At 37.8% G+C, this 26594-nt stretch overlaps 2 protein-coding genes and 1 long non-coding RNA gene across 3 annotated transcripts; 2 read left to right on the forward strand and 1 right to left on the reverse strand.

Moving 5' to 3' along the window:
* The first annotated feature begins 2220 nt into the window (after positions 1–2220).
* Positions 2221–4202, forward strand: LOC139144172 (uncharacterized). Its single transcript, XM_070714825.1, has 2 exons — positions 2221–2374; positions 3962–4202. Exons 1-2 carry the CDS (start codon positions 2236–2238, stop codon positions 4135–4137), a joined length of 315 nt encoding a protein of 104 aa, XP_070570926.1. The 5' UTR covers positions 2221–2235; the 3' UTR covers positions 4138–4202.
* Positions 4203–16731: 12529 nt separating this feature from the next.
* LOC139144173 (uncharacterized) lies at positions 16732–20179 on the forward strand. Its single transcript, XR_011554776.1, has 3 exons — positions 16732–17073; positions 18355–18428; positions 19965–20179. It is a non-coding gene; the product is annotated as an uncharacterized lncRNA (long non-coding RNA).
* Positions 20180–21649: 1470 nt separating this feature from the next.
* LOC139144517 (E3 SUMO-protein ligase KIAA1586-like) lies at positions 21650–24279 on the reverse strand. Its single transcript, XM_070715214.1, has 6 exons — positions 24028–24279; positions 23748–23917; positions 23278–23596; positions 22814–23025; positions 22472–22601; positions 21650–22278 (listed from the first exon to the last, which is right to left on the reverse strand). Exons 1-6 carry the CDS (start codon positions 24277–24279, stop codon positions 21880–21882), a joined length of 1482 nt encoding a protein of 493 aa, XP_070571315.1. The 3' UTR covers positions 21650–21879.
* Between the last annotated feature and the right edge of the window lie 2315 nt (positions 24280–26594).

Below are 26594 nucleotides of genomic sequence, written 5' to 3' on the forward strand. Positions count from 1 at the left end.
ACAAAGCGGAAACCAGCTGCAACACAAAATCTGCAGTGGTATGTACAAACATAAACTAATGTGCCCTAGGGCATTTATAGGATGTTCAATTACATTGGAAGGCTATTTCACAAATAAATGTTTTAATTCATATCCTAAACAAAGTTACATTGACAAAGGGGACGGTTGACGTAAACACATTGAAAACGAAAATATATCAGTTAGGGGCGATAGTTTTTAAGTCTGATAAACCCTCATACCAGAAGAGCCCGAGTACGAGGGCTTTATCCTATACCTACAAAACTTGTGTGGGGCATGCAAAAATGTACACATAATGCATAATATGCAACTGTCCAACTGCCTTTACTGCTTGTGTAATAACACTGTCTGAATTATAATATTTTAATCTTAAACAAAACAGGATGTTATCACAATTTTAATATTAAAAACATGAATTGTGTTCTTAGTAATAACAATGTCTAGTGTAAATGCAGATCTTGTTTTTTTATTTATTATTACCAAAATGACAATGCACAGTGTTCGCGGTGACTTTTTTCTCATCGCGTACGGCATACACATTAGTCTACTAAAGTTGTGTAATGGCTGTATTTGAGTGCGTAATTTCTCTTCCGCACTCGATTGATTACAAAACTGACTGCAAAATACAATGTGCCGTTCAATAAACCTACACTACATATTCGGATTGAACAATGTAAGATTATTTTTAATGGAAAAGTTTAACGAACAACTTGAACAACTGGGCATAATTGTTTCAAACATGTTGAAACATATAACATCGAAGGGTATACATGCGGCTGTCAAAACACATTGGGCAACCCAAAGCTAAAGTTATTGCAGCTTTATCCAGGCACGTCTGCCGTGTTCAAAATTTATCAGGATTCTGACAAGCTCTAGCGATGAAAATCTCCCTAGCACGGTCAAAGCGGAATGCACCTATTGGCGGGCCTTCCATGCTCAGTAACATCAAAATGTCCTTGAGTCTGGTGCGTCTGTCTCTATTCTGTTTTGGCAGCTGAAGCCTCTCTCACATTGAACATATGACACGGGCAAGACGAGTGCCATGCAGGTCAACCAACTGACTGAACTGACTAAAAGCAGGGTAGAGTTCACTATATTCTTGAACAAGTAGTGGACATGATTCGTCAAAATTTACGTGCGCTCTCAGTGAGAACTTCATTGGTCTGAATTCTCTGAGCAAGGAATCAACATCGATGGTGCATGTGTGCACAGTCCCGTGATGTGTGCTTTGATCAAATCTGGGGACAATAAGACGCAATGAGAGTGCACAGTTGGCATTTAATTTGTAGCAACATTTCTGTCAATCACTCACTTTGTGTCATAAGTTTCAGAAACTATCGCTCGCCTGAAAATTAGCAAGTTGAACGTAATTCATAGGCACAGTTGACATGACATGATGATTTTTCAGACCACGCCAAGAGAATCCGAAACTTTCCACACAAAATGAGTGATTGACAGAAATGTTACAACAAATTTAATGTCAAGCGGACACTCATCTCATCTGGTTGTCGCCTAAGCTCAGTCGCGGGGAGTGCTTTCGGAAACATTTTTACTGTTTTCCTTTGCATATAGAAAACACATAACAATGAAAAAAATGCATAGAGAGTCAATTTCAATGCATAAATACGCACGTTTTTTGCGTAAATGCGAACTCTGAACGCATATATTTACTTCGTCTTCACAGAACATGTAATGAAGAAACTCAAGGTGAAGAGACAGGATGTAAGGGAAGCCATAAAGGCAAAGTTGAACAACAACAAAAAAATTACTGAAGCGGCAAAGCGGAAAATCACAGATGTAGGGACTCATTACATATTATCTCACAGTGAAATTTTGAAATTATGATGAAAGCTACAAATTTGTAGTTTTGCACATTTCTTTCAAGAAAATGTTTTGTGTGATAATTTTTATATATTGACATGTTCTCAGGGAATTAATACTTTCTGTTCAAATCATCATGAAACCTGCCATTGTGTATTTTTGCAGCTGTTTCTGGCCAGGCCTGGAGTGAGCTATCAAAGATTTGTACTTCCATAAACTTATGTGTCACAAATAATTAATTCTGAAAAACACTCTGCAGCTAAGTCTATTTTTGATATAAGTACAACATGATAAATGGGGGTATAGACCAATCAATTCAAGATGCAAGAAGAAATCAACCATGTAGTGCACATGCCATTCTGCAGTAACTGGTTTGGTATCTTTGCAGGATATGCCATGCAGGCCTCCTCACATGGTGACCAAGCTAGCATGGCTAATATAAAACGGTCTTTGAGAAGCAGGTTGTCAACTATAAACAGCAAGGTCAAAGCATCAAAGAGAAGCAAGAAAAATACAAATAGTGTTCCAACAATTGGTGGGTTACCATACTGGTTGTTTCCATTGACATGAGATGTAAAGTACAGTATAGCATCAGTGTTTTAATTCATTAGAAGCCCAGTAGCCAGAGTTAATTCTAGGATGCCCCATTGCGCAAAAAAATCTTGAATGGCCCTCATTTCTACGCATGGTGAGCCATATTATATGAATGGGTTGATCACGCAGAGTTCACGTAGTTCATACATTCGTGTAGCTCCCCGAAGGTCATTAACTCAGTCATAGTGTGCCATGTTAAACGATTCAGTTACCAGTCGACCTTTGCCCACTTCAGCATATATGGTGGTGCATAGGAAGCTGGGTAGAAAGGACTGATGTAGGGGCAACGGTGTATTTGAACCATGTGCATGTGGCATGGCCGATGAATGTAAACAACAGAACTAGCCGCTAATGGTGAAAAGCTAGTCGCCACTCGAATTTTTAACACCAGTATAGTTGATGAACCCAGGATGATCGGGTAGTCCCTTAAATTGAAGTGTTTGCAACGTCTACCGTCTATACCAGAGAAACATTGAACACTGCAAGGAAAACATCCATGCTTTGCCAGATCATTTTGAAGAGCAACACACAGTTTAGGTCGGACACATATATCTCGTTTTCCAAAGTAGCCAGTTCTATGCATAGAACAACACCGCTGTGTAAAACCCTTTGGTCAGAGCCAATGATCGTTAGTTGACGTATCGATCACTTTATTTAGGTCGTACAGGTTACACTCTGGTGCTGTATAATTGTCGATGCATGCAAATCAGGGGCCACTCTCGGAGAAATCCTACCGGTGCGCTAAGCTTTGATAATGATCATTTCCACAGTCAAAATCACAGTCCTTAGCAATTTGTACAGTTGTTCCAAGTCCGATATATCAATAATTCATCACACTTATGTAAACAATTGAATCAAACCAAACGGTTAGTTTGCTACTGCCATTGTTGGGCCTGTTGCGTACGTACAGGGGACAACTTTGCAGTAGGCTTGGTTGGTTACAGGGTGCCGATCTCTAGTATTCTCCTTTTCCTGACTTGATAGACTATAGTATTTTCTGCAGAAAATTCAAGGGTTTCACATGTGATGATGATGGCCCCCGATTTTCTAAAATGGCCCCCCTTGGACAGGAGTAGGGCCCCACAGTGGCCCCTCGTTTTTTTATCCTAGAATGAAAACTGAGTAGCAGGTGTAATTATTACCGATGCATACACATGTGCTTTTCTAAGAACAGTTCAGTCTGTGTTTTTATGAAGCAGATCACCTGTACTCTCTATATGTGTAACTATCAATCTCTAAATCAAGGTTTCAGTGTTTTTGGAGTGGGGTGTCAATGTTACACTTGTAAGTGAAATTTATAGTGGAATGTGTCGTCATCATTGATGTGGATTTATGTCACCATATGATCATACATATACTTGAATTTCATGATCATCATTTTGTTTCATAATTAAAAACCACAACTCTATTATGAACTAAAGTTATTTCTAGCAAAAAATTGAAAGATAATGTCAGTTGATCAAATCCAGAGGACTATATACATTCACATACAATGATTTAGTCTGTAAAACTGATTATTTGCTTCCAGATGATCCTGATGTATCAGATGGTAGTAACATCTCTGATAAAGATGTGGTGATGGTGACAGATAATGAGAATGAAGAAGAAGTGGATAATTCAATATGGGATGGTAATGGTCAAGATGATGATGAAGAAATGGATTTCTTGAATGATACCGATGATGTTGATGATGAAAAGGATTAACCCTTTCACCCCCAATTCCCTGTGTACAGGTCCAACTTTACCATAGAAAACAATGGATTTGGGTCAAACTAGCTCCACTGTCAGCAATGCAGAGGTTATCAAATACATAGGCTGATTTTCTGTTGTTGTCCGTCAACAATTGCCTTCTCCTCTGAAACAACATGTCTGATTGCTTTGAAATTTTATGTGCAGTTCACTTGCTTTGACCTCAGTTATGTTTGTTAAAACTGTAGTGAAATATGCAAATTCGTATTTTTATGGCAAGTTTTGTCATTTCTGTCAAAATATCTGCTAGGTGTCTGGATACTGTGTGTTGTGGGTTCGAACCCAAAATGAAGACACTGTATAGGTCAGATAGCTTTGATATTTGATGCATGTTCCTAGGGATACCTATTTCAGATTTGTTCAAATTGTGCAGAAGTATGCATATTTGTATTTTTAAGGGAAATTTTGGCATTTGTGGTTAAAAATTTATTTCACCAACACCACTAGTCTGACAGCTTTGATGTTTGAAATACAGGTTCATAGGGATGATCAAAATGTAATATTTTTCAATTTAGGTGGTGAAATCAACAATTTTATCTATTTTTCCCATTTTTTGTCAGTCCATCCTAATATGAACTATCAAAGATTTCTACCTTTCCACATGTGTCATAAATATTTGTTATCTACGTACCACAGCAGAAATGTATCAAACTGTGGGTGGTTGATGTAACTCTCTGTGAAATTTGAAAATTTGAATTGTTGAGATAATCTTTTGCTTTGTTTCGGAAAAGTTTGTATGGTTGCTTTGACATTCTGTGTGCAGTTGTACCAGTCATTGATATGAATTAGTCTTGACCAGAACTTGTTTTTGCCAAATGTTTAAATTAACTGAGCTGTGAACCAGTTGCAAGTCACAGAAATTTATACTAACTTAGGGAATTCAGTGAAATTTTAGCATTGGGACAACTTTGATTTCACATCAGTAGGTTTTTTTTCTTCTTCTTCTTCTTCTTCTTCTCTTTCCATTGAGTGTAATTTTCAAGCTAATGATGGAAAAGAGCAAAGACATCCAAAAGTTGTCTGGAAAAAATGTCAGATTTAAGAGTTTCAAATAGATTATGTTAGGGGCAATGGATAATTAAAACAAGTGCAAAGTTAACCCAACTAATTGTGTTTGGCCTCAACCCCACTCCCCTGAATGAAAGTTTGGAAGTGCAAAAATCCAACCAGGCCTCGTTCTGTATCAACATACCTATTATTGTTAATTATAATCATGCATACACCACATACCCATCCTCCCGCATAACCCTTTCAAAATCAATCTTTATTCAGTGCCACCTGGAGAATGACACAACAGGTAGGCTTAAGAATTGAAAGAGTATATGATTGTTACGTTATTTTACATGTGCATGGAACCATATACAAGTTCCAAAATACGTCCAGTGTACGCCAAGTGCAATTTTTGTGCATGTCAGTAGAACTAGCGTCAAACCCCTCCACTCCAAGGCAGTGCAATGAGTTGCTTTTACTGTTTTAGTGTTTTAATTATCCACAACCCTTTAATACAAGAGTTTATAAGGCAATCATTTCTTTCAAAACTTCATATAATTCGATTATGGTTGAATAACACTTCCCATTACACGCATTTTGGTATTTTGGCTTTTACCCATCCATCCTTTAATTGAACTTTTGCTGTCTATCAAAAACATTGTTGAGGAATCATTTCGTGAATGTATTTTTTTTATTCATTCAATACTGAAGTGGTATGGTATGTGATAGTTAAACTCATTCAAAAATGTTTGAAATAAACAATCTGCTTTATGATACAAAGGTCTGTTGTATTCTGGAAGTCAAATGTTACTTGAACATTCAAATTTTTGACACCTCTGAACAAGTAGCCTCTGTAGTGTGATTTGTCTTTCTCAGTGCCATTTTCGAGTAGTAGCTACTAGTAATATATCACATTAGATAGTTGATGTAATGTCTGCATGTTTAGCTCTGAAGAATTTACATTTTTAAGTGTACCATGGACCAAGGATGAGTGGTGTTCCATAAAAAAACTCTGTTGATTGAAAGCAGGTCAACAATTCAGGTTACAAGAGACTTGAAAATAATTTGATTCTGAAACCAACCAAGTTTAAAAAATTCCACTATTTAAGATGTGTGTATGATGTATTTTGTGCTAAATTGTGCTTTTGATGTGTCAGCATTATAAGGACATCTGTAAATTTCATGTACATCACAGCTATAAAAGATGAATACATTATGCATTGATTTTGTTCCAAATCTGTACTGCATGATGTATACATCAGACGTTCAACAATGTACTACTGATGCATACATCAACTGTCAATTTTAAATTTCTTGATGTACATATCATGCACAGTTGATGTGCTGTTGATGTACTACAAAGATGTATGCATTATGCATTCATTTTGTTCCAAATCTATACTGCATGATGTATACATCAGAAGTTCAATGATGTGCTAGTGATGCATACATCAATAGTGAATTTTTAACAGATTGATGTACACATCATGCACAGTTGATGCATTTTTGATGTGCTCCTATTTTGGTAAGGGTGTGTATAAATTGTTGTATATCAAGCATTTTGCCCAGTGGAAAGAATTGTACAACGTAGTTGACTTTGTATTTGAGGGTGGAACTAAACAATATATTGATTTCTCTTCTTCTAAGGCATTTTGGCGCAAAGAGAAACAAAGCCTTTGTTTTTCTCAGGCATCACAAAAGTCTGCTATAAAACATCTCATAGTTAAAAGCTATTTCCAGATAGGCAACATACTCCTTTTACAAAACACAGGCATTCCTATGGGTATTGATCCAGCACCATTTTGGGCAAATTTATATCTACACAGGCATGAGTATAGATTCATGTCAAAACTCATTCATACCGATATAGCTCATGCTCGGAAATTTCATGGATGCGCACAATTCATCGATGACATATGTCTTCTAAATGATGGTGGAGAGTTTTGTAAATCATACGAGCAAATATATCCTGCAGAGCTCACGTTGAAGTGTGAGCATAATGGACAACATGCTACATTTCTCGAATTGGACATATCTATAGTAGATGGAATATTCGTCTATAAACTCTTTGACAAGCGCGATGATTTCAAGTTTTCTATAGTGTAATGCCAGATCGCGAAAGTAACATCCCTTGGTATATTTTTTATGGCACTGTATTGTCAGAATATCTTCGCATTGCTCGCGCAACACTTCTAATAGAAGATTTTCTTCCAAGAGTTGCCAGCCTGTACAACAGGCTGTTGTCTCAAGGAGGACAACAACCTAAAATTATCAGACAGTTTCATAAAGCTATGTCAAGACATCCTCAACTTTTTGAAAAATTCAATGTAACACCGAAAGACATCATATATAACATAAGACTCAGAATATATATAACTTAACTCATTGTCAACTGCGCCCTCTAGAGATTGTGCAGATATGAACGATCTCCACAGTTGCGTGTACACGTGTGTATTCCATAAAAGGAAAGTTTCGGTTTTCCCGCCAAACGTCCGAAAACGATCAAACACTATTTCCCGAATGTTCATGTACATGTTTAGTGGCATTGTCTTGAAGTTCGGTTAGTATTCGTTTGTTCCGAAGCGAATTCCGAAGTGCGATATGCAAATTCGATTTTTCCGTTTCGCACGAACAAGAATTGAATATTCAACAGCATTGTCCTTATCGCGACCCTTCTTTGTATGCATTATTCATGACTATCCTTTGAAAGTATTGACCTGACCTGAGATAAATAATGAATAACACTGAATCAAGCACTAGTTCCGGGTCAGAAGACGACTCTAACTTGTTTACAAGTTCGAGCGAGAGCTCCAGTGACGACGATACCACCGGCGGACCAGGCCGACAGCGGCGTAACAACCGTGAACTTAATCTTTGGTAAGTTTTACTTTTGGTAGAGTTTGATTACAGTGCGTTCAAGCATCGCACATCAGTACATATATCCTTCCTGTTTTTAACGATAGATGCAGCCGTAAACGGTAATTTGTCAAGTTGGTTGGGCGGTAGTATTGCATTTTTATATAATCCTGCCACAAAAAATGTGCCTGTATTTTGAACGGCAGGCACAACGTTGTCAATCGTCATGACTATTGCCATCTAGACGCGTAAAGTTCCGCTGAGATAGAACTAAAATGGAATAGCAGTCAGTGATGTTCCCTTGTGTTCAACAACGTCGCAATTTAGATCTTCCGAATGAGGGCTATAATATATTTTTCGTTTTTATGTAATTTTTATGTACAACAAAGTACGTTCAACCTCTGTAACAACGTAATGACTACCGGTAGTGTTCCGCCTTCAATAACATTTTGCAGCCGAGGTACAGCTTTGCTACACTGACGGCATTTTTATCAATAGTCCATATAGTTGTCATATTGCAACGTAGAAAACCTTTCTCTCCAATTTCTTTATAGATTCAATCTTTCATATGGAGATGTTGACATTGGACCTGGGCGACGTATACCGTTTGAACCAAGACGAGCACGTGGAATTCAGCTGGGGAGGCTGTTACGTCAGGGACCTATACATCTACACAGGGCTGTTGATTTCTTCAAACTTTTTTTTTCTGTGGCAATTGTTGAACAGATTTGTAATTTTACTAACGCTTATGCTTGGTTACATATTATAGAAAAACCTTATTATTCTTTACCAGATGGTTCTTGGCAGGAAGTTAGTGTAGATGCAATGTACAAGTTTATTGGTCTTCTTATATTTTTTGGTTTTTCCAAGTATCCTCGTTTAGATCGTTACTTTAGTCGTCAGTCTTTATATAGTTGTTCTTGGGCTCGTGCTTTTTTTCAAGTCGAAAGAGGTTGTACGCCATATTTTCTTTTTTGCATATTGTTAACCCGTATGATGAAAACCCTCAGGATAGACTGACAAAGGTAAGATTTATGTATGATCATATCAAACAAGCATGAATTGATGTGTTTCAACCATATTGCCAGGTATCCATTGATGAGCGTATGGTTAGTTCACGGGGTAGATCTGGTATGAATCAGTACATTAGGGACAAACCAAATAAGTGGGGTTTCAAATTGTGGGTTTTAGCAGATGTTAAGTCAGGGTTCACTTGCGACTTTGATATCTATATAGGCAGACAGCAGGTTCCTTCTGGTAATGGCCTTGGTTATGATGTCGTTACCACTCTATGTGAGCGACTTCATAACCAAGGTTACCAAGTTTATAATTTTTACACATCTCCACACTTGATGAATGCTTTATATGAACATGGGGTGCTAGCATGTGGGACAGTTTTGAGGACATGGCGGGGATTCCCAGACCATTTCAAAGATACCCAGTGGGATAGGCAGTCAAATAGGGGTGGGATGCGTTCACTAGTATAGAAATTTGCGAGAAATTTACAAGAAATGGACACTTTCTCGCTTTTTGCGAGAAGTAAGCGAGAATACAGAACTTTCTCGCAATAACTTAGCGAGAATTTAATTTTCTCGCAAACAGCTGGCGAGAACTGTGTTTTCTCGCTCAGCATCTGCGAGAAACTGAATTCTCGTAATCAGTCAGCGAGAAATTTTGTTTTCTCGCTTTGCATCTGCGAGAAATTGTATTCTTCTGTGTAAGCATTTCACACATATTTCACAATTTCTCGCAGATGCAGAGCGAGAAAACATAGTTCTCGCTGATTGATTGCGAGAATTCAGTTTCTCGCAGATGCATGCGAGAAAGCACAGTTCTCGCAGCTTGATTGCAAGAAAGTATGTTTTCTCGCTTACTTCTCGCAATACAGCGAGAAAGTGTCCATTTCTCGCAAATTTCTCGCAAATTTCTGTACTAGTGCTTATTATAGGGAGGGGCCTTTACTAACCCAACAATGGAAACATACACCCGTGGCCACTTTAGTGTTGATTAAGCCTGTCTGGTGCAAGCAGAAATTCTGTTTGTATAAACGAAACAAAGTGGTGGTCGGTGTAATAAATGTAAGGTTCACTATCGGCACCCCACTGTTAGGATTGAGATAACGTTCTACTAAAATGTCTCGCCTGCCCAATTCAAATCGATCACAACACTGCACTGTAGACACGCTGTAAGTCTGCACTCCGACAATGAACATCAATAACAACGGTCGCGAATATCATACGGCAGCTTGATTGTTCAAAATATAAGACATTGTGGTGGCAATATGGCATCAAACGAGGTACCACAAGGAGCTACAAAAAACAAGCAAGCGACCGTTTTAAGATAAGCGTGGAGGGAGCCAGAAAAGTTTGGAAGAGATATACATGTATCAGGACAGGTTCCCTTCAACCGGGATGAGAAAAGTGTCGTTCATATGGTTACACACATGTGAATACATGTACATGTAAAATGCTACCCCGACTGTACTTTACTCTTACCTTTTCTCTCGTACCAAGTGAAATTGGAGTACGTTTATTCACGGTTTGTAGGAAAGAAACATGGCTTAGTGCAAGTGAATGTTTATTTCGAAAGTTTTGCAGTCAAGACGGGCGATGTCTGTAATTTAATTGCTAACATTTTCTCAGTGGCATTTTCTCAATTCCCGCGTCTGAACAAAGTCTGAACACGACACTTGCGATGCACGCTGTAGTATCGTTGGTATTCATTCAATGCAATATTGAAATCAGTACAAAATGTATGATGTTCTCTAACACTGACTACATTTGAAACACATGAGTTTTACCTGAAACTAAATACTGATAGGGCAAATGCTATGGTCAACATCATTTGTATACAGTGTATTTTATAGTCACTCCGTAATTTCAGGCTAATCGGCGTGTCCATGGGGTACTGATAGTAGGATCATTATCACCACTGATACAGGGTAAAGTAACCGTTTTATCACCCTTCTACAGACTGAATTTCTGCTTGCACTAGACAGGCTTGATCAACACTAAAGTGGCCACGGGTGTATCATAAATCAGTATGCATAATGTCAACAATGCATAAAGGGCATGAACATACTTTTGTGAGACGACGTCGTAAAACTAATGGCAGTTTTCAGAGATTCCTTGTCCGCCAGCCCAAATCTATTCATGATTATAATCAGTTTATGGGGGGTGTAGATCTTTCTGATCAGCTTATTTCAAGATATAATGTTTTGCGTAACACTAAGAAATGGTGGAAAACTTTATTTTATCATTTTATTGACATTGCTGTAGTTAATTCATATGTACTTTTGCAAGACATGAGACAAAAATTTCCAGACAGTGTACTGTTGCATAGGCCAAAAAGATATGGGCAGTTAGAATTTAGAGAGGAACTTGCTCAACAGCTTGGTGGATTTGATGTTGATACGGTCAACCCAGCCATTTCACTTGCTGTGGATGATGCCATCCGACTTCACAACACGGATCGTGCTCTTCAGTCAACAGAACATAGAAGGAACTGTGTTGTATGCTATGCTAATGGTAGGGGGAGAATAAATCATATTTTAAATGTAGGGCATGTGACAAGCATTTATGTTTCAGCAGAATTAGAAATTGTTTTGATGAATTTCATCAGTAGTTTGATTATTTGATTTGTTTGGACACCATATTTTGCATGTCAGACATTGTTCAACCCATTCAAACCTGACAACCTATATACTGTATCAATAATTTTTGTATATGATCCTGGACAGCCAAATAAGGATTTCAATATTACATTGAGGTTTATCTGTATGTCAGACTCAATTTGTACTGCATGTGGGTTAGACACGAACAAACAGGTCCTCTGGCTGAAATCTCTACAAACCTCTGGCATTGTGTTGGTATCCTGGCTCGGTCAGCTCTGCCTGTGACAGACATGTAACTTCATTGCAGAAATTTCTGCTAGAGATAAATAGACACAGATACCCTGACAGAAACAAATTCCATTTTTCTGTTGGTCCTTTTATTCCTGTTAGTTATTCAATCTGTTATGCAATGTTCTGTACAAAAAATAGTCTGACATAAGAGATAAATCATGCAGTGTTAAATCTTTTGCCAGACTTTCTTTGTGTTTGTGTCTGTTCGAACTCTCACTGTGTGATGGCGTAACACGTTAGATTGAACATCTAGTTTGGCTGTTGAATGACCTTTTTAAGAGGTCAAGATGTAGCTCAACGGTCTAACATGGTGCGTCTTCGCTACGCGATTAGGTGCAGTAAGTCGATGGTTTGAACCCCGTCTGGTACATGAACATTTTCTTAGAGTGTAGCTAAAAGTTACCAGTCTAACTGAAATTGCAGCAATTCCAAGAAAATTGTTTCTCGATTGTTGGATGTTACCTTTTTGTTAACACTTATGAAATTCATTGAAACATCTCTAATTGTGATGTCTTGATGTGATTTATTTTTTCAGTCTCTTGTTTTCTTCCCCATGTTCATATAAAGCATTCATATATAATTAGCAGTGTTTTTGCATGCTGGGAGATGTTGTATACAGTGTAAGAGTATTGTAACTGACTAGTTTAATTTAACAGTCAAATGAATCTGCATATTACCAGTGTTGCATCTGTGAGTTGTCATAGAGTGCACCAATCCACTTTGAGGCTGCTGTCATGAAAATACTAGTTTTTGTCCACCTACCTAATGTGTTATTTAATACCTTTGTTATTATCATAACCTGTTGTAAACACAACAGTTTGTAAGATTTATTGTCATGTGTCAAGAAAAATTCCAAGGTTACCTAATATTCACATAGCAATTAAGTAAGTAAGTTATATTGTGTAATTGATCTTTTCTGCTTCACACATGAAGGTTGTGATAGTTATATACATGTGAATACTCTTCTCATATAGGTTTTGAACAAATATTTATAGGTCAAACTGATTTTTAACAATGGTCTTCACTTAGTTTTTTGCCAATAAACAATGCTGTAAGAGATTAGAATATTTGTTAGATTTGGGTCACAGCTGTTGTTGTAAATATTACAGTCGATATTTTACTTCAACTACATGTAAGATAGTGCCACTGACCTTTGACCTACCTTACTGATGATTCTATAAATGCTTTTACTTTTAAAGTAAACACACAGAAATGTTGCAGAAACAGAATAGATTGATCTGAATAATTAACATTTATATTTTTGATGTAATTTGCATATTATTAGCATATATTTTGCATATTTTTGTGGTCCCCTTGTGTCAGATGATCTGCATATTTTCTTCGCTTCACAATAATATATAGGTTGCCATAGTTAACTTGTGTCATTTTGACAATCTGTTGATTCCAAGGGACAGCACCTACCTACAAAAACAGAGAATGATTTTTGACCTTTGACCTAACGAACATAGTGGAATATTTTTATGCTGTAAAAGACTAATTATGTAAAAACATACACAAAACTGGTTGCACATGTGGAAAATGTCATGTGTAGAATAGTTTGACTGCCCTTGTGTATGAATATTTCCCAAAATATTGATGAAAATGATGAGAGAACACTGAAAAACAGCTGAAAATAGATATTTTTGATGGAATTTGCATATTATTAGCATATAATTTGCATATTTTTGTGGTGCCCTTGTGTCAGATGATCTGCATATTTTCTTGGCTTCACAAAAATATATAGGTTGCCTAGGCTAACTTGTATCATTTTGACATTCTGTTTATCCCAAGTGATGGTACCTTAAGTACACCAATTAACATGGGGGTTGATAATGAGTTGTGTACTGATCAGTACTGCTATGGGAGCTAAGGCAGTTGACTGTATTGTTTTCAAATCCCCGAAACAGTCGCCTTGGTAAACAACTGATGAACACCTACGAGATTTTGATGATGTTATTTCTTTGCTGTATATTAATTGTTATAAACTAATCCTGCTGCTGTCATATCTTCATCATTCATATGACACAATCATAGAGAACCCATAATGATCTATTGCTTGCACTTGCATGACGCTACTTTACATCATTGCTGTATTTATTTCCATCCGAGTGAATTTAAACTGTTTACTACTTTTGACTATATATATATATATATATATATATATATATATATATACACACACACACACACACACACACACACACACACAGTATGTATGTTTGTATGTATTGTGTACACACACACACACAAAAAAAAAATATATGTATAGGATAAAGCCCGAGTACGAGGGCTCTTCTGGTATATAAAGTCCAACCCAACGATAAAATGTCGAGGCCGCAGGCCGAGACATTTTATCGTAGGGTTGACTTTATATACCAGAAGAGCCCGAGTACAAGGGTTTTATCCGACTTAAAAACTATCGCCCCTAACTGATATATTTTCGTTTTCAATGTGTTTACGTCAACCGTCCCCTTTGTCAATGTAACATGTTTAGGATATGAATTAAAACTTTTATTTGTGAAATAGCCTTCCAATGTAATGGAACATCCTATAAATGCCCTAGGGCACATTATATAAATGCCCTAGGGCACAGCAGATTTTGTGTTGCAGCTGGTTTCCACTGTGTTACCAAATTTGAATATTAAAACGTACCAGATGTCTACAGAATATGACATGTTCACTTTTGATTGGACAGTACTTTACTACGGTGCTGTCATTCGTTTCTGGAATTTGGTGACCAAGGCTTTATGAGTAAATAAAACACCCTGAATTGAGCACTCTGATTGGTCAATCAACAGTAGATAGTTTTTAAATATATATATATGCCTGTGTGTATGTACAGTACATTTATGTGTACAGCTCTGTATTATTACAATAGGACTGTCTAATAGGACATGTAAAGTTCCTATTGGACGAGTATGCTGGGACTGTCCAATAGGATGTGTGGCCTTCAAATTGGACTACTGTAGGACAGTCTAATAGGACATGTGTACCATTCCTATTGGACTACTATGGGACAGTCTAATAGGACATGTGTACCGTTCCTATTGGACTACTACAGTCTCATCCCTTACCGAAATGACAAAGTGAAAACTAGCTTCTAGCATGCCAGATTCATAAACAGTTCATGATAGTTGGAAATCAATATGCCTAAAAGGTGTTTACAAATAGCTACTGAAGTGTTTAAGCCAAGGGACACTTCTGTTGGTGCTGTGTATACATATACCATACATGTTATTTTTTTGCATTCATGTTTGAAATGGGTAAGTGTGAGAGCAGATTTCAGGTCATGCACTCTTTACATGAGATAAATATGTTTAATATATGCATATTGCTGACTTAGTTTTTTATGAAATAAAGCACATCTTATCTGTAGTAACCTGCATACCAAATATCATAGCTATCAGACTCGCAATTTTTGAGAAACCCTTTTTCGACGAAAAAATTGTAAAAAATTCCCCAAATTACAAAACTGTAGATTTCGTCATCGTTTGAAAACTCATCACATTTTTATTATCCCATTAACCCACATACCAAATATCAAAGCTACAAGGCAAGAAGTTTTGGTGAAAACAATAATTTGACCAAAGTTTGACCAAAATTAAATCACATAACATTGATAATTTTGAGTGGTAACAAAAAATGTCATCTTTGTTTGTAAACATTCATTGTTTAAATTTACGACACATATTCACGAGCACTGGACCAATAAGATCTTCATGTAGATTTGGTTTTTGTTTTCAACATCGAGTGACTTGAAAGCAGTTACTGTCAGAGTCGAAAATACCATGTGGTTAATTGTCAGCCCTACGACACAAACAAATTGAGTTTCAGTAGTGATATTCAGTCGTCGATAGAGCCACGGTCACTCTACGTTATAGCATGGAGGTAGAAAGAGGGGGCTTACTTCCGGGTTTACAAGAATGCCTCGCTGCAAAACTAAAGTTTGCTTAAATTATATTCCCTTAACGAAGAATTAGTTTCTAGTAGTCTTTAAAAGCATCTTGAGTAACTTTCACGAAATATTTCAAGGATGGACGCACGAAATACATTAGATTTGTACTTACTCCATGCTTATCGTTCAACTTAGTCTGGCAGAGACCCTGCGATTCGCGTTCTTTCCTGTTGGAACACGCGCACCCTTCAGAGACGCGACGCGAATCCCAGGGTCTGGACGTTCTTGCAAGCGACCGGTCGGATTTCTGCCTGATCCGGGTACTTTATAGAACCCCACACATCCGTTAATCAAAACAAAAATGACAAGTAGCATAGCCAAATAAAATGAAAAATGAAAAATAAAAACATACCACGTATATAAGTCTACCAGCTACTAGTATATATTCTCTCCGCCCAGTTAGATAGGTGTTTCTTTTGACGTCACTACCCTTATGAATATTCATATACTTGCAAGAACCGACAGTCGCTGTGTCTGGCAGCGCGTGCTCACAGCTGCACAGCGTAGCCTTCGAATGCAGGCCCATCGTGGGCGCGCACAAAACAAGGCACAGCGACTGTGGAGAGTCTAAGTACAGCTCTGGGCGATTGAATGAGTCTATCAAGGGTATACACAGCTGACTCCGTGTCAAAGGTAAGTCATGTGATGTCAGAGGTCATTAAATGAACACCTTAAAAACGCTTTTGTTCTAAACAAAGAATCGTAACCGTAATTGTCGTATAAATTGTGTGCACAGAAATTTCAATTAGTTGCCAAAAAATCCCAGCAAATCAAATCTTCTGATCGCAAGTAAAACGGGGTCGACGCTTGACTTCCGTTATGAACCAGAACGAGGCTTGATCAGTTTGAACGTCAATTTGAACTGTTCAAGGCCGGCTGCCACGTCGACAGGTAGCAGCTGCCGGTGTCAGCTCCGTTGCTGTGAAATCGCTGTCATTTTTACACAAGAAATCATGACTTTGGTGTGTTGTGAGAACGATTCAGACGTCAGAAAATGAGTTGAGTCTGTAAAATACCATTGTAGCGGATTCCTCTGCATGTCCTGGAAGACTGGCGAACTCGACACGGCGTCACTGCAAATAGTGCATGTTTGTACCACCAGTGGTTGACACGAATTCAAATGTTGCCATGTAATGGCAGCAGAATGATGACAAAACCACCCTTGATGCCATCTACATTACTCAGGGTAAGTGTAGCTTTAGCCCTGCGGACAGGTCTGTGTTTTCCTGGCGTTGTACGGCCACAGCCACAGCCCTGCAACGGTCTATGGAGATAACTGTGTTCTTGCAGCGAGATTCAAATGGCGACCTCCGTGGGCAAAGTGGTAAACAACCTGTCAAGTACGTTATGTTTCAGAAAACGAACGGCTTTGGACGTTAGGAGAAGTTCATCGCATCTTTTCTTGGGTCGGTTAGGAGGTAAAGGTAGGCAGGGAAAGGATTTTCCCCAGATAGAGCAGAATTTCGGCAAAAAAGACCGTGTTTTCGTTGCAGTTGATCAGCCCCAGTTATCTCCATTGCAAGGCTGTGGTGGAAGCCGTATAACGCCGAGAACACACAGACCTGTACGCAGGGCTACTGTGGCTAAATCATTTGTATTTCTGTGTTGTTATAAAATGCATTGGCAAAATTGAATTCAGTCAGACAGCCAAGCCAAGAATTGTTGTTAATTTTTCTATGGTTGTAACTTGAGGGCAATTTTTAGCGTTTTTAGTCAAAAAATCATTTTGTTTTGAAAATTTATCATGATCCTTGGGTTGACCTCTGTCAGATTTATTAAAATTGTGGTGATATTTATTTGTATTTTTGGCAATTTCTCTTATTTTATTTGCTCTGCTGTCTAGGATTAAGAGTTTATCAAACAGGCTACTTTCTCAGTTGTCATCTGTCCATCTGTCATCCGTCAAAAATTGCCTTCTCCTCTGAAACCGTAAATCCGATTGCTTTGAAATTTGATAATTATTCACTTGGCGTGACTTCACTGCTCATGTAGGCACAAGTCAAATTCCAAAGCTGGCTATCAAAGGCTGATGATAGGGGCAGAGTAGTTTTTGAAAGACAAGATATGACAGAATATTTCCTGAGAATTCATAAACTTAACAATAAATCAGGCTACAAAAATAACGAAATTGTAAATGGCCAATCATGCATTTACTTTTCCCGTAATTTTTTATATTTGTTCTTAATTTATGAACGTTATGAGCGAGAGCGAGAGCACAGATAGATGATAGTTTTTTTGTAGACGAAATATTTCATCAGAGCAAGCAAATTATTTCAGTATACTAATGTATAACTGGACAGATTTCATTTATCAACAGTAACAATAGTGATTACACGTGTGAAGGACATGTTTTCAAACAATGCACTGTACTTTTAAGGATTCTGTGGGGAGCAGAATATAAACATCAAATGGCACTATTACTAATCATGTGTTTATAATAATGTACTTCATCTTTTTTCTCAAACAGAGCTTTGTTTCACAAAAGTAAACAACTACGAGCTGGGTATCAAAGACTGACCCATAACCTTGAAGCATTAAATGGTAAGTAAAATTCAACCTTAGGATTCCTAAATGAATAGTACTCTCAGTGAGTCTGTGCAACTTGAGCTTGGCTTAAAGAGGGAGTTTTCCAGGGGTGATATTTACATATGTTCTCGCTTGAATGTCAATTATTCCGGAAAAGCCATTTATAACTTGCGCAGATCTTTACAAATAAGATAAAATCTTTGGCAGAAGTTGCATTTATCATGGGAAAATGGCTTCATCATGGGAAAAGCTGCCAAGTCTTGGCAGCTTGGAGATTGGTGCTTTCATCAGGTCATATGGCAGGGACCATCTTCAAATGGGTATGGCATTGTTATTCACGTTTTCACCAGGCTTTGTGTATTTACATAACTATTCTGTATTTTTTTGATTTGAAATTGTGACTCACCCCACTATACGATTATTTTTAATTATTTTTGTTTATTATTTGTATATTGGGGTGAGTCACAACTTCTAACCCCCAAAATTGCATTTCTCTGGCTGCATCATTTGTATGACTGATCCTCATTACCAAAAAGTAAATTCCTCAGTTTGCGGCTTCTGTGCAAGTCCCTGCTGGGTCACTTTTCATTTCATTTACCACATGTACTATGCAAATACTGACAGCCTTGCATGAATGTGAGAGAGTGGACAATGCCATACTAATCAGAAGATGCACCCTGCCATATCATTTGGTAAAAGCGCCAAGCTTGGTCTATTTTTCTCATCATTCAAAATAAATTAATTTCATGAAGCCAAAATGCAACTTCTGCCACTATTTTTATCCATTTTTGTAAAAATTATCAAGTTATAAATGGTAAAAATGGCAATTCTTGAATAAGTGACCAAAAACAAATATTAACAATCTCTTTGGTTAACTCGCCTTTAATACAAAACCTACCTTTTCCTTTGCTGCGTTCCAATTTGACTTGAGAACGTTCATGTACATATGCAATGAAGTGTACTCAATCAAATGAGTGGACGTTACATAGTAGACTGTGTATAATTTTAATTGAATTATACCAATAAACATTTACTTCGCTGAACCTTTGCAAATCATACAATATTGACTCATGAAATTTAAATTAAGTAATAACATACTTGGATAAAATGTTCTGGCATATATACATTAAGATCAAGTACAGATCAATTTTTATGGCAACGTTTCTGTCTTATTCCGTACATGAATAACTTTAAAGATTCATTGACTTAATAAAGAGGGAAATCAACATTTTTTCCCGCGGGATAAATCATCTGAAAAAATAAATTTTGTTTTATGTCATTGATTCTACTGTCTATGGATATACTAGTTTGAAGGTATTTGCAATATGAACAGATTGATACTTGTACAACAAATCACATTGGATCATTCGCAAATTGAGGGTATATAATAGTTTCTTTATTTTCTGACTACATGCAAATTTCATTCTTCAATGTTTGATAGCTGTTGAAAGAGTCAAAATTGTCAGCTTTTAGCAATTCTAATATATTACATATTTTTGTTATAAACTTAATAAGCTTTATATCTTACTTGATGTTTTTTATTTTTTCCAGCTTATGCACAGGACAACCTCAAGATGACAGGTCAAGCAATAACTGAAACCATAACAGACAATCACAGCTTAGGCTTTTAAAAAGAGCTCATGGTCATGGCAATATGAAGTTCTTGACTTTATGGACACTTGAACATTTTTTCAACTTAACAGTTTGATGTTGATTATGTTGATCGGCTTTTAAAGTCTGGTGGATTAAATTTTATTCCTACCAAATTTTTTAGCTCTCGCATTATTTTTGTTTGTGCAGAAGAGTGTTCTGAAGTGGTAAGGTGATGGCAGTTTCTCAGCAGCACTGATAAAAAAGTTTCAAGTTGTTGGGGTGACTATAATTCAGAGTGCAGAAGGTAGGTTGATTTTATAAAGCACAGCATTAGGAAATCTGCCCAGCAGAGAGGCAGGTAATTGCCAGGCAGAGTGGCAGCTTACCTGTTAATCTTTCCAGAAAATCTAATCCTGGGCTCTCCGGGAAAGATTTTCCAGGAGCTCTTGTGCCCTTGAGGGACCTTCATGGAAGAGGATAGATTCTTGATTGCCAACATGTCAGAGATGTGTTGTGTTCATGTGACAAACATGTTGCATTGAACAGCACAGATTTTGGGTGTAGCTGCCTGGATTTCAAGCCATACATGCTTCTAACATGTATTGTTCATGTTGTCAATACATAACGGAAAGTTAAAATCAATATGGTCAGACACATGTTTTGAAACCTGTAGGTAACATGTATATGACACATGTTTCTTACAAGTAAGAAACACAATGTAAATGGGTATCATTTCGGTAAGGGATAGGACATGTGCGCATCCCTATGGGACCGTCTGATAGGACAGGTGATGCGTTCCTATTGGACTACTATGGGACCGTCTGATAGGACAGGTGATGTGTTCCTATTGGACTACTATAGGACCGTCTCATAGGAAATTGTCTCAAAATACTATTGGACAGTCCTATAGGGGTCCTGTTGGACTAATTCCTACTGGTGTCCAATAGGACTTTTTTGTAAGGGTCTGATCAACGGGGGAAATGCCACAATGTCATCGCGGTAGCCTTTCTCGACATCGCAAAGGCCTTTGATACGGTCTCTCACAATCATATCAGTGTTGCTCTGCAGAGGCACGGCACACCGGAGATCATACCCTTACAAAAAAGTCCTATGAGACTCCAATAGGAATCAGTCTGATAGGATTGTCCAATAGTATTTTGAGACAATGTCCTATGAGACAGTCCCATAGTAGTCCAATAGGAATGCGACACCTGTCCTATGAGACAGTCCCATAATAGTCCGATTGGAATGCGACACCTGTCCTATGAGACAGTCCCATAGTAGTCCAATAGGAATGCGACACCTGTCCTATGAGACTGTCCCATAGTAGTCCAATAGGAATGCCACACCTGTTCTACGAGACTGTCCCATAGTAGTCCAATAGGAACATTTGACATGTCCTATTAGACAGTCCTATGGTAGTCTAATAATAATATGTCCTATTAGACAGTCCTATGATAATCCAATTGGGACATTAGAATGTTCCATTGAACTCAGCCTGTACATATGTAGACATTGTTATTGTTGAGAAATGAATTCTGGTCTGGACTAGAATTAAAATGTAAACAATAACAATTTGCATTTTACACATTCAGACGCTAAGAAGACAAGCTATATACCGAGTGTTTCAACGTTCGATAGGGAGCAAAGAAGAATTTGCAATGGCAGTGATTGGGAAGTCCAAAAACACCAATGTGTAAAATGGCCCCTTCCAAAAAAATTGAATGGGCCATTTTCAATTTCAATGGGCCATCCAAAAATTTTTATGGGCCCACAGTATGATTATATTTGACTGCAATGCAAACACACGTACTTCAAAAGAATACATTAATCACTAGATCTTTATTTAGTACCTTTCGCTCACTCAAATTTATTATTTAACAGATGTTTTTATCATTCTCTTTTTATCATGAAATTTCTTCAGAGACCCCTCGAAGTCATGAGCTTTCAGGCCTCTGCCCTGAAGTCGGACTCGTAGCAGTCTATCACAGTGCTGTGGTGACAGCCTGTTCCTAAGTTTAGTTAGTATTATGTTTTGTTGGCTGAACACCCTCTCACACCCAGCGGTATGAAGTGGCAGAACTAGTGCAATCTGGGCCAATTTTATTAATTCTGGTATTTCCTCAGCATGGTGTTGATGAAGTAATGTCCACAAATTTGCCATGTTGTCAACTGGATACTTGGCTGACTTGACAATTAACTTTGCCTGTAACCACTGGGTCCTGATCAGATTCTTCTGTAACAGTGGGTCAGATTGTGTGCCTTTGTGTGTCTGAAATAAAATACCGGTAGAATACTGGTTAATATCATGACATTAATTTTTCTTGAGTCTTAATTCTAAAAGTAAGACTTTGATAAATAGCAATTTGTAGATTACTTTTTCTTCAATGAATTTAAATGAAATTTGTGTCTTAAATATTTCAATAAATCAAATGATTATTTTCACTTTAGCATCAATTATTTACCTGTTTTTCACCATAGAAGTTAAGAAGGGTCTCTATCTCCTCAGCCCCATAGCTGTTTACATCAGACTCAAACCGTATGGTCCTCATAGCAAGGATGTAGAAGGCATCAAGTATGCCCTTCTCAGGGAATCTGAACGGAGACAGTATAAATAAGTTGTAAAAAAATTCCAAAAAAGTTTTGAGCATACAAAAAACACTGTATGAATTTAATGCTTAAAGCTTTCAATCCTTATTTGTGTTTATCAAATGATGAATGGATAGCACTAATGGATGCTGTATCTTCACATGATATATGACAAAACGAGAAAGAAATATGAAAATATGACATTTAAATTGACTGACCTGCTTCTGATATTTGATATCAGCTTGTTTACAAAGGTGCTCTTCAGGGCAGTCAGGTTACAGTTGGTGGGCTGTAAACGGTGTCCACTGTACTCATAATGGCCATCCTCAGTCCTTTGGACAACAGACTCAAACTTGTCCACATGTGTTTGAAACTGGGTAGTCCCCTGTTTATAGGCCTCAAGGTCAGCAATGCAAAGATCTAGGGATACCTGAAACAGAAAATGAAATTAGCAAAGCAATGATGATTGATCAATATGAAAGCTGACACATGGAAGTCAATCTTCTCTCATAAGGTTAGTATTTATACTGCAGGATTATGGAAACTTGCCATAAAGGCAACACAAATTTACAGTGAAAACAGATCAGCGTTTGAAATGTATTAAAAAGATGTGTGTGTGTGTGTGTGTGTGTGTGTGTGTGTGTGTGTGTGTGTGTGTTGGAGATAAATAGCATTGGCATACCTTGGCTTTTGCAACATCCAGGCTGTCACTTTGAAAATCTAGGCATAGTTTTGATACAACTGGGATTACATCCATCATCAGGTAGGTGATAAATATGAACTGGGTTGTAGCCATGTATTTTAGAAGTCCCTTTGCAGCTGGGTCCTTCTGTGCAGACTGACTATGCAGGTAGGTCATCAAGGGATCAATTGTTCTATACACAGCCTCCAGAGCCTCATAAAAGGATAGCCACCTTACAGCATGAACTTCCCTGTATTTGAGCTTAGGGTGGTCAAGAATATCCTGGATTTTGTGTAGTTGTTTTTCACGTTTTGGAGATCTTTTGAAGAATAGAATAACTGTGTCAGCCACTCCTGGTATTTCTTATGTAGTGGGATTCCAGTTGCAGCTTGAGATGTACATGCCAATCTATGTGCTAGGCAGTGAATATTTAAGATGTGAGGGTTTAACTGCTTCAAACGACCATGTACCCTTTATCCAGGCCTGTCATCACTGATGCACCGTCTGTTCCCAATCCTACTACCTTTTCTACAGAGATACTTCTCTTTTGAAGTACTTTAATAATTTCTCCATGCAGTCCTTGACCACTGCCATCTTCATACTCAATATCTTGAAGAAACACACTTTTGGCCTCTCCAGACTTTGGTTTAAGATGCGTGCATTTACAGTCATCCTTTGAGTATTCACTATGTCAGTACTTTCATCACACAATATTGAAATAAATGGTGATTCAGCTATCTCAGAATTTACCTCATCATCAATGGTATCATTTATCGCTTCAAGTAGTTCATTAGCAGTATGGTATGAACTATATTTGATTCTCTTTTCACTACCTACTGTTAAATTATTCAGTCCAGGTACTTCAAGTTCTTTCATCAAATCCATTTGACTCTCATATTTACTCAATGGAAGGTTCTCACTTGCAAGCCAATACACCATTTTCAAGGCTTTCACAATCGCTTTATCTTGCTCTTCATGTGCCCTTTTCATAGCAACATTCATGTTACTTTCAAGGGGTTTTACGGCTACACAGTTTTTATGGTCATCGGTCTCTTCATGTCGTGACATAGAGGACGTTCTATACGTCTCGCAGCCTGAGGTGAATGAGTTATTTTTTTTGTTTTGAAGGCAAACCTTACAAAACATTTTACCTTCGATAAAAGTAAGCCACGGCCACAGTTTAAGCCAACTTCCTTGAGGTTTACGCCTTGTTTTGGGGGTGTCCGATGAAGCATTTGCCTCCACTTGATCGCCTGTTGTTGCATTTTTATCGGTCTCACCATCAGGAGTAACAGGCACTGTTGGAGTAAAACTCAATCTCGGCTGCTTTGGATCTCGTCTTAGTTTTTTTTCGGCGGCATGATTTTGGTATATTTTCAAAGAAACACGAGGACGCCAACTCCGTACATGCGTCACGCTCAAAGGAAATGACGAAATTTTGTGATCGGTAACATTGTATCGTTTTCGTGTGTTTTTGTTTTTGTTTATAGCAGCGCACACGTACCTGTCAAAAGATTTATTCATCATTGATACAGATTTACGGAAAAAATGATGCGAAAATCTAGCTCACGGCAATAAGAGAGATAATAATATTTGTCAGTATTTTTATTCAGTTAATAGCGCTATTCTTTCATTTTACCAATACATTTGTATATAGATAGTTTTCCATTTTCCATTTCGTGTACGTCTGTTGAAGTACAAAACGAAGTTTGATCTTGAATCTGGATACGTTATAATGGCCGGTTGGAATTCATGAATCACTGTCCAGTTGCCCGCGATCGCGTTATTCAGTTTCTGATACGAAATTGCGATGTTGTGTTCCTAGCAATTTTTGCATACAAATGTAATCATGGCAAAATATGACAGTAAAATTAAATCTGTACTTCGTGCGTGGATTCTAGCACGTTCATGACCATTGTGTATGCGTCCACGCACGTACGATTGGATCACCATGCTCTGTCGTTGAATTGAGATAAACAAGAACAAATAATTTGAATATATAATTAGTTCGATTACGTATGATATTTCTTATTGGCTTGAACGGTTTCACTCTACCCGGTAAAAGGTTACGCGTAAACTGTGCACTCTTAGAGCATGAGGAGCCTCGAAACGGTATATAAATAATTTTAATTTGCATTACAACAAGGATTTGCATTACAACAAGGACTTGTATTATCATAGAGCAGCTGACTAAAACACGTTCGATCGAGCCATGGATCGTACGGAGCGAACGTAACCCCGGGCACTTGCAATTTGATTGACCACCAATGTGTAAAATTCTAAAACAAGCCACAATGCGCTCTAAGGCGCCAATAAAGCAAATTTTAATGCGCCATTTTCCGTAGAATGCGACTATGGCGCAGGGCGCGTCGACTTCCCAATCACTGTAATGGTCCTACACCATTCTGTGGTACTCCTATTGGACCACGGTCAATCCCACTTGGGTCCTATAGGACTTTTTCGTAAGGGTAGGCCGGCTAGTGGATGACATATGTATCAAGGTAGTACCGAATTCTGGATAAAATGGACAACACTGCAGAAATATCTATCCTGAAAGGTGTCAAACAAGGGGACCCGTTGAGTACGTGGCTATTCAATCTCTGCATGGACTCACTGCTCAGATGACTCGAGGATAGTGGTTTGGGGTATCGGTTTACAGCCGGTAAAGACGGTATCGTTCCTGCTCTAGCATTCGCTGACGACATTGCTCTGCTAGCAAAGTTCAAAGCATTTAAAATCATGAAGCGAATCATATTGTATTACTTATGATAAACACTCAGGAGTGATTACATCTTTCACAGAGCTCCAGTCAGCTGTTATTTATATCTCAGTGTGATATACATATTATCCTATATATTTATCCTGTCTGCTTAGAAAAGTCTATTATTTTTTTTAGGTGTTAGTCTCTGTATGAATTGTGTTGTTATATAGCAGTTAATTGCGTGATTGATAGATTACATGCTTTGAAAAACTTAAATGATTAGATTGTGTGCAGTCTTGCAGTGTTGTCCTTATATTTAAAAGTAGCCGGGTAATTTAAGAAAGTAGACGGGTGGACTGCAAGTAAGCGAAGCGACCGAGCGGCGAGTGAGCGTAGCGAACGAGGGGGGAGAGCGCAAGAGGGGGGTGTCCCCCCTTTCGCAAGGCGAAAAATGAAATTTTGGAGAGGAAATGGTGTTCTCTGGTGGCATCTGAGGTGACATTTAGCTGAGACTGAAACAGTACTTTTGTTGTGTGTCTAAGACATGGCTCACATACAACAAAACAAACAAACATGATTTTGTTTTGTTTGTATTATTTATGAAACACTTATGATT

The sequence above is a fragment of the Ptychodera flava genome, chromosome 11 (assembly GCF_041260155.1).
Source record: "Ptychodera flava strain L36383 chromosome 11, AS_Pfla_20210202, whole genome shotgun sequence".
NCBI classification, from domain to species: domain Eukaryota; kingdom Metazoa; phylum Hemichordata; class Enteropneusta; family Ptychoderidae; genus Ptychodera; species Ptychodera flava.

Excerpts from the sequence above, each read along its gene's own strand:
- LOC139144517 (XM_070715214.1), bottom strand. The coding sequence starts at position 24,279 with ATGAATGTTGCTATGAAAAGGGCACATGAAGAGCAAGATAAAGCGATT. Across the intron at positions 23,026-23,277 it reads TGGATGTTGCAAAAGCCAAG|GTATCCCTAGATCTTTGCAT; the intron begins GTATGCCAATGC and ends TTTCTGTTTCAG. Across the intron at positions 22,602-22,813 it reads ATATCAAATATCAGAAGCAG|ATTCCCTGAGAAGGGCATAC; the intron begins GTCAGTCAATTT and ends GTCTCCGTTCAG.
- LOC139144172 (XM_070714825.1), top strand. The coding sequence starts at position 2,236 with ATGCAGGCCTCCTCACATGGTGACCAAGCTAGCATGGCTAATATAAAA. Across the intron at positions 2,375-3,961 it reads AAATAGTGTTCCAACAATTG|ATGATCCTGATGTATCAGAT; the intron begins GTGGGTTACCAT and ends ATTTGCTTCCAG.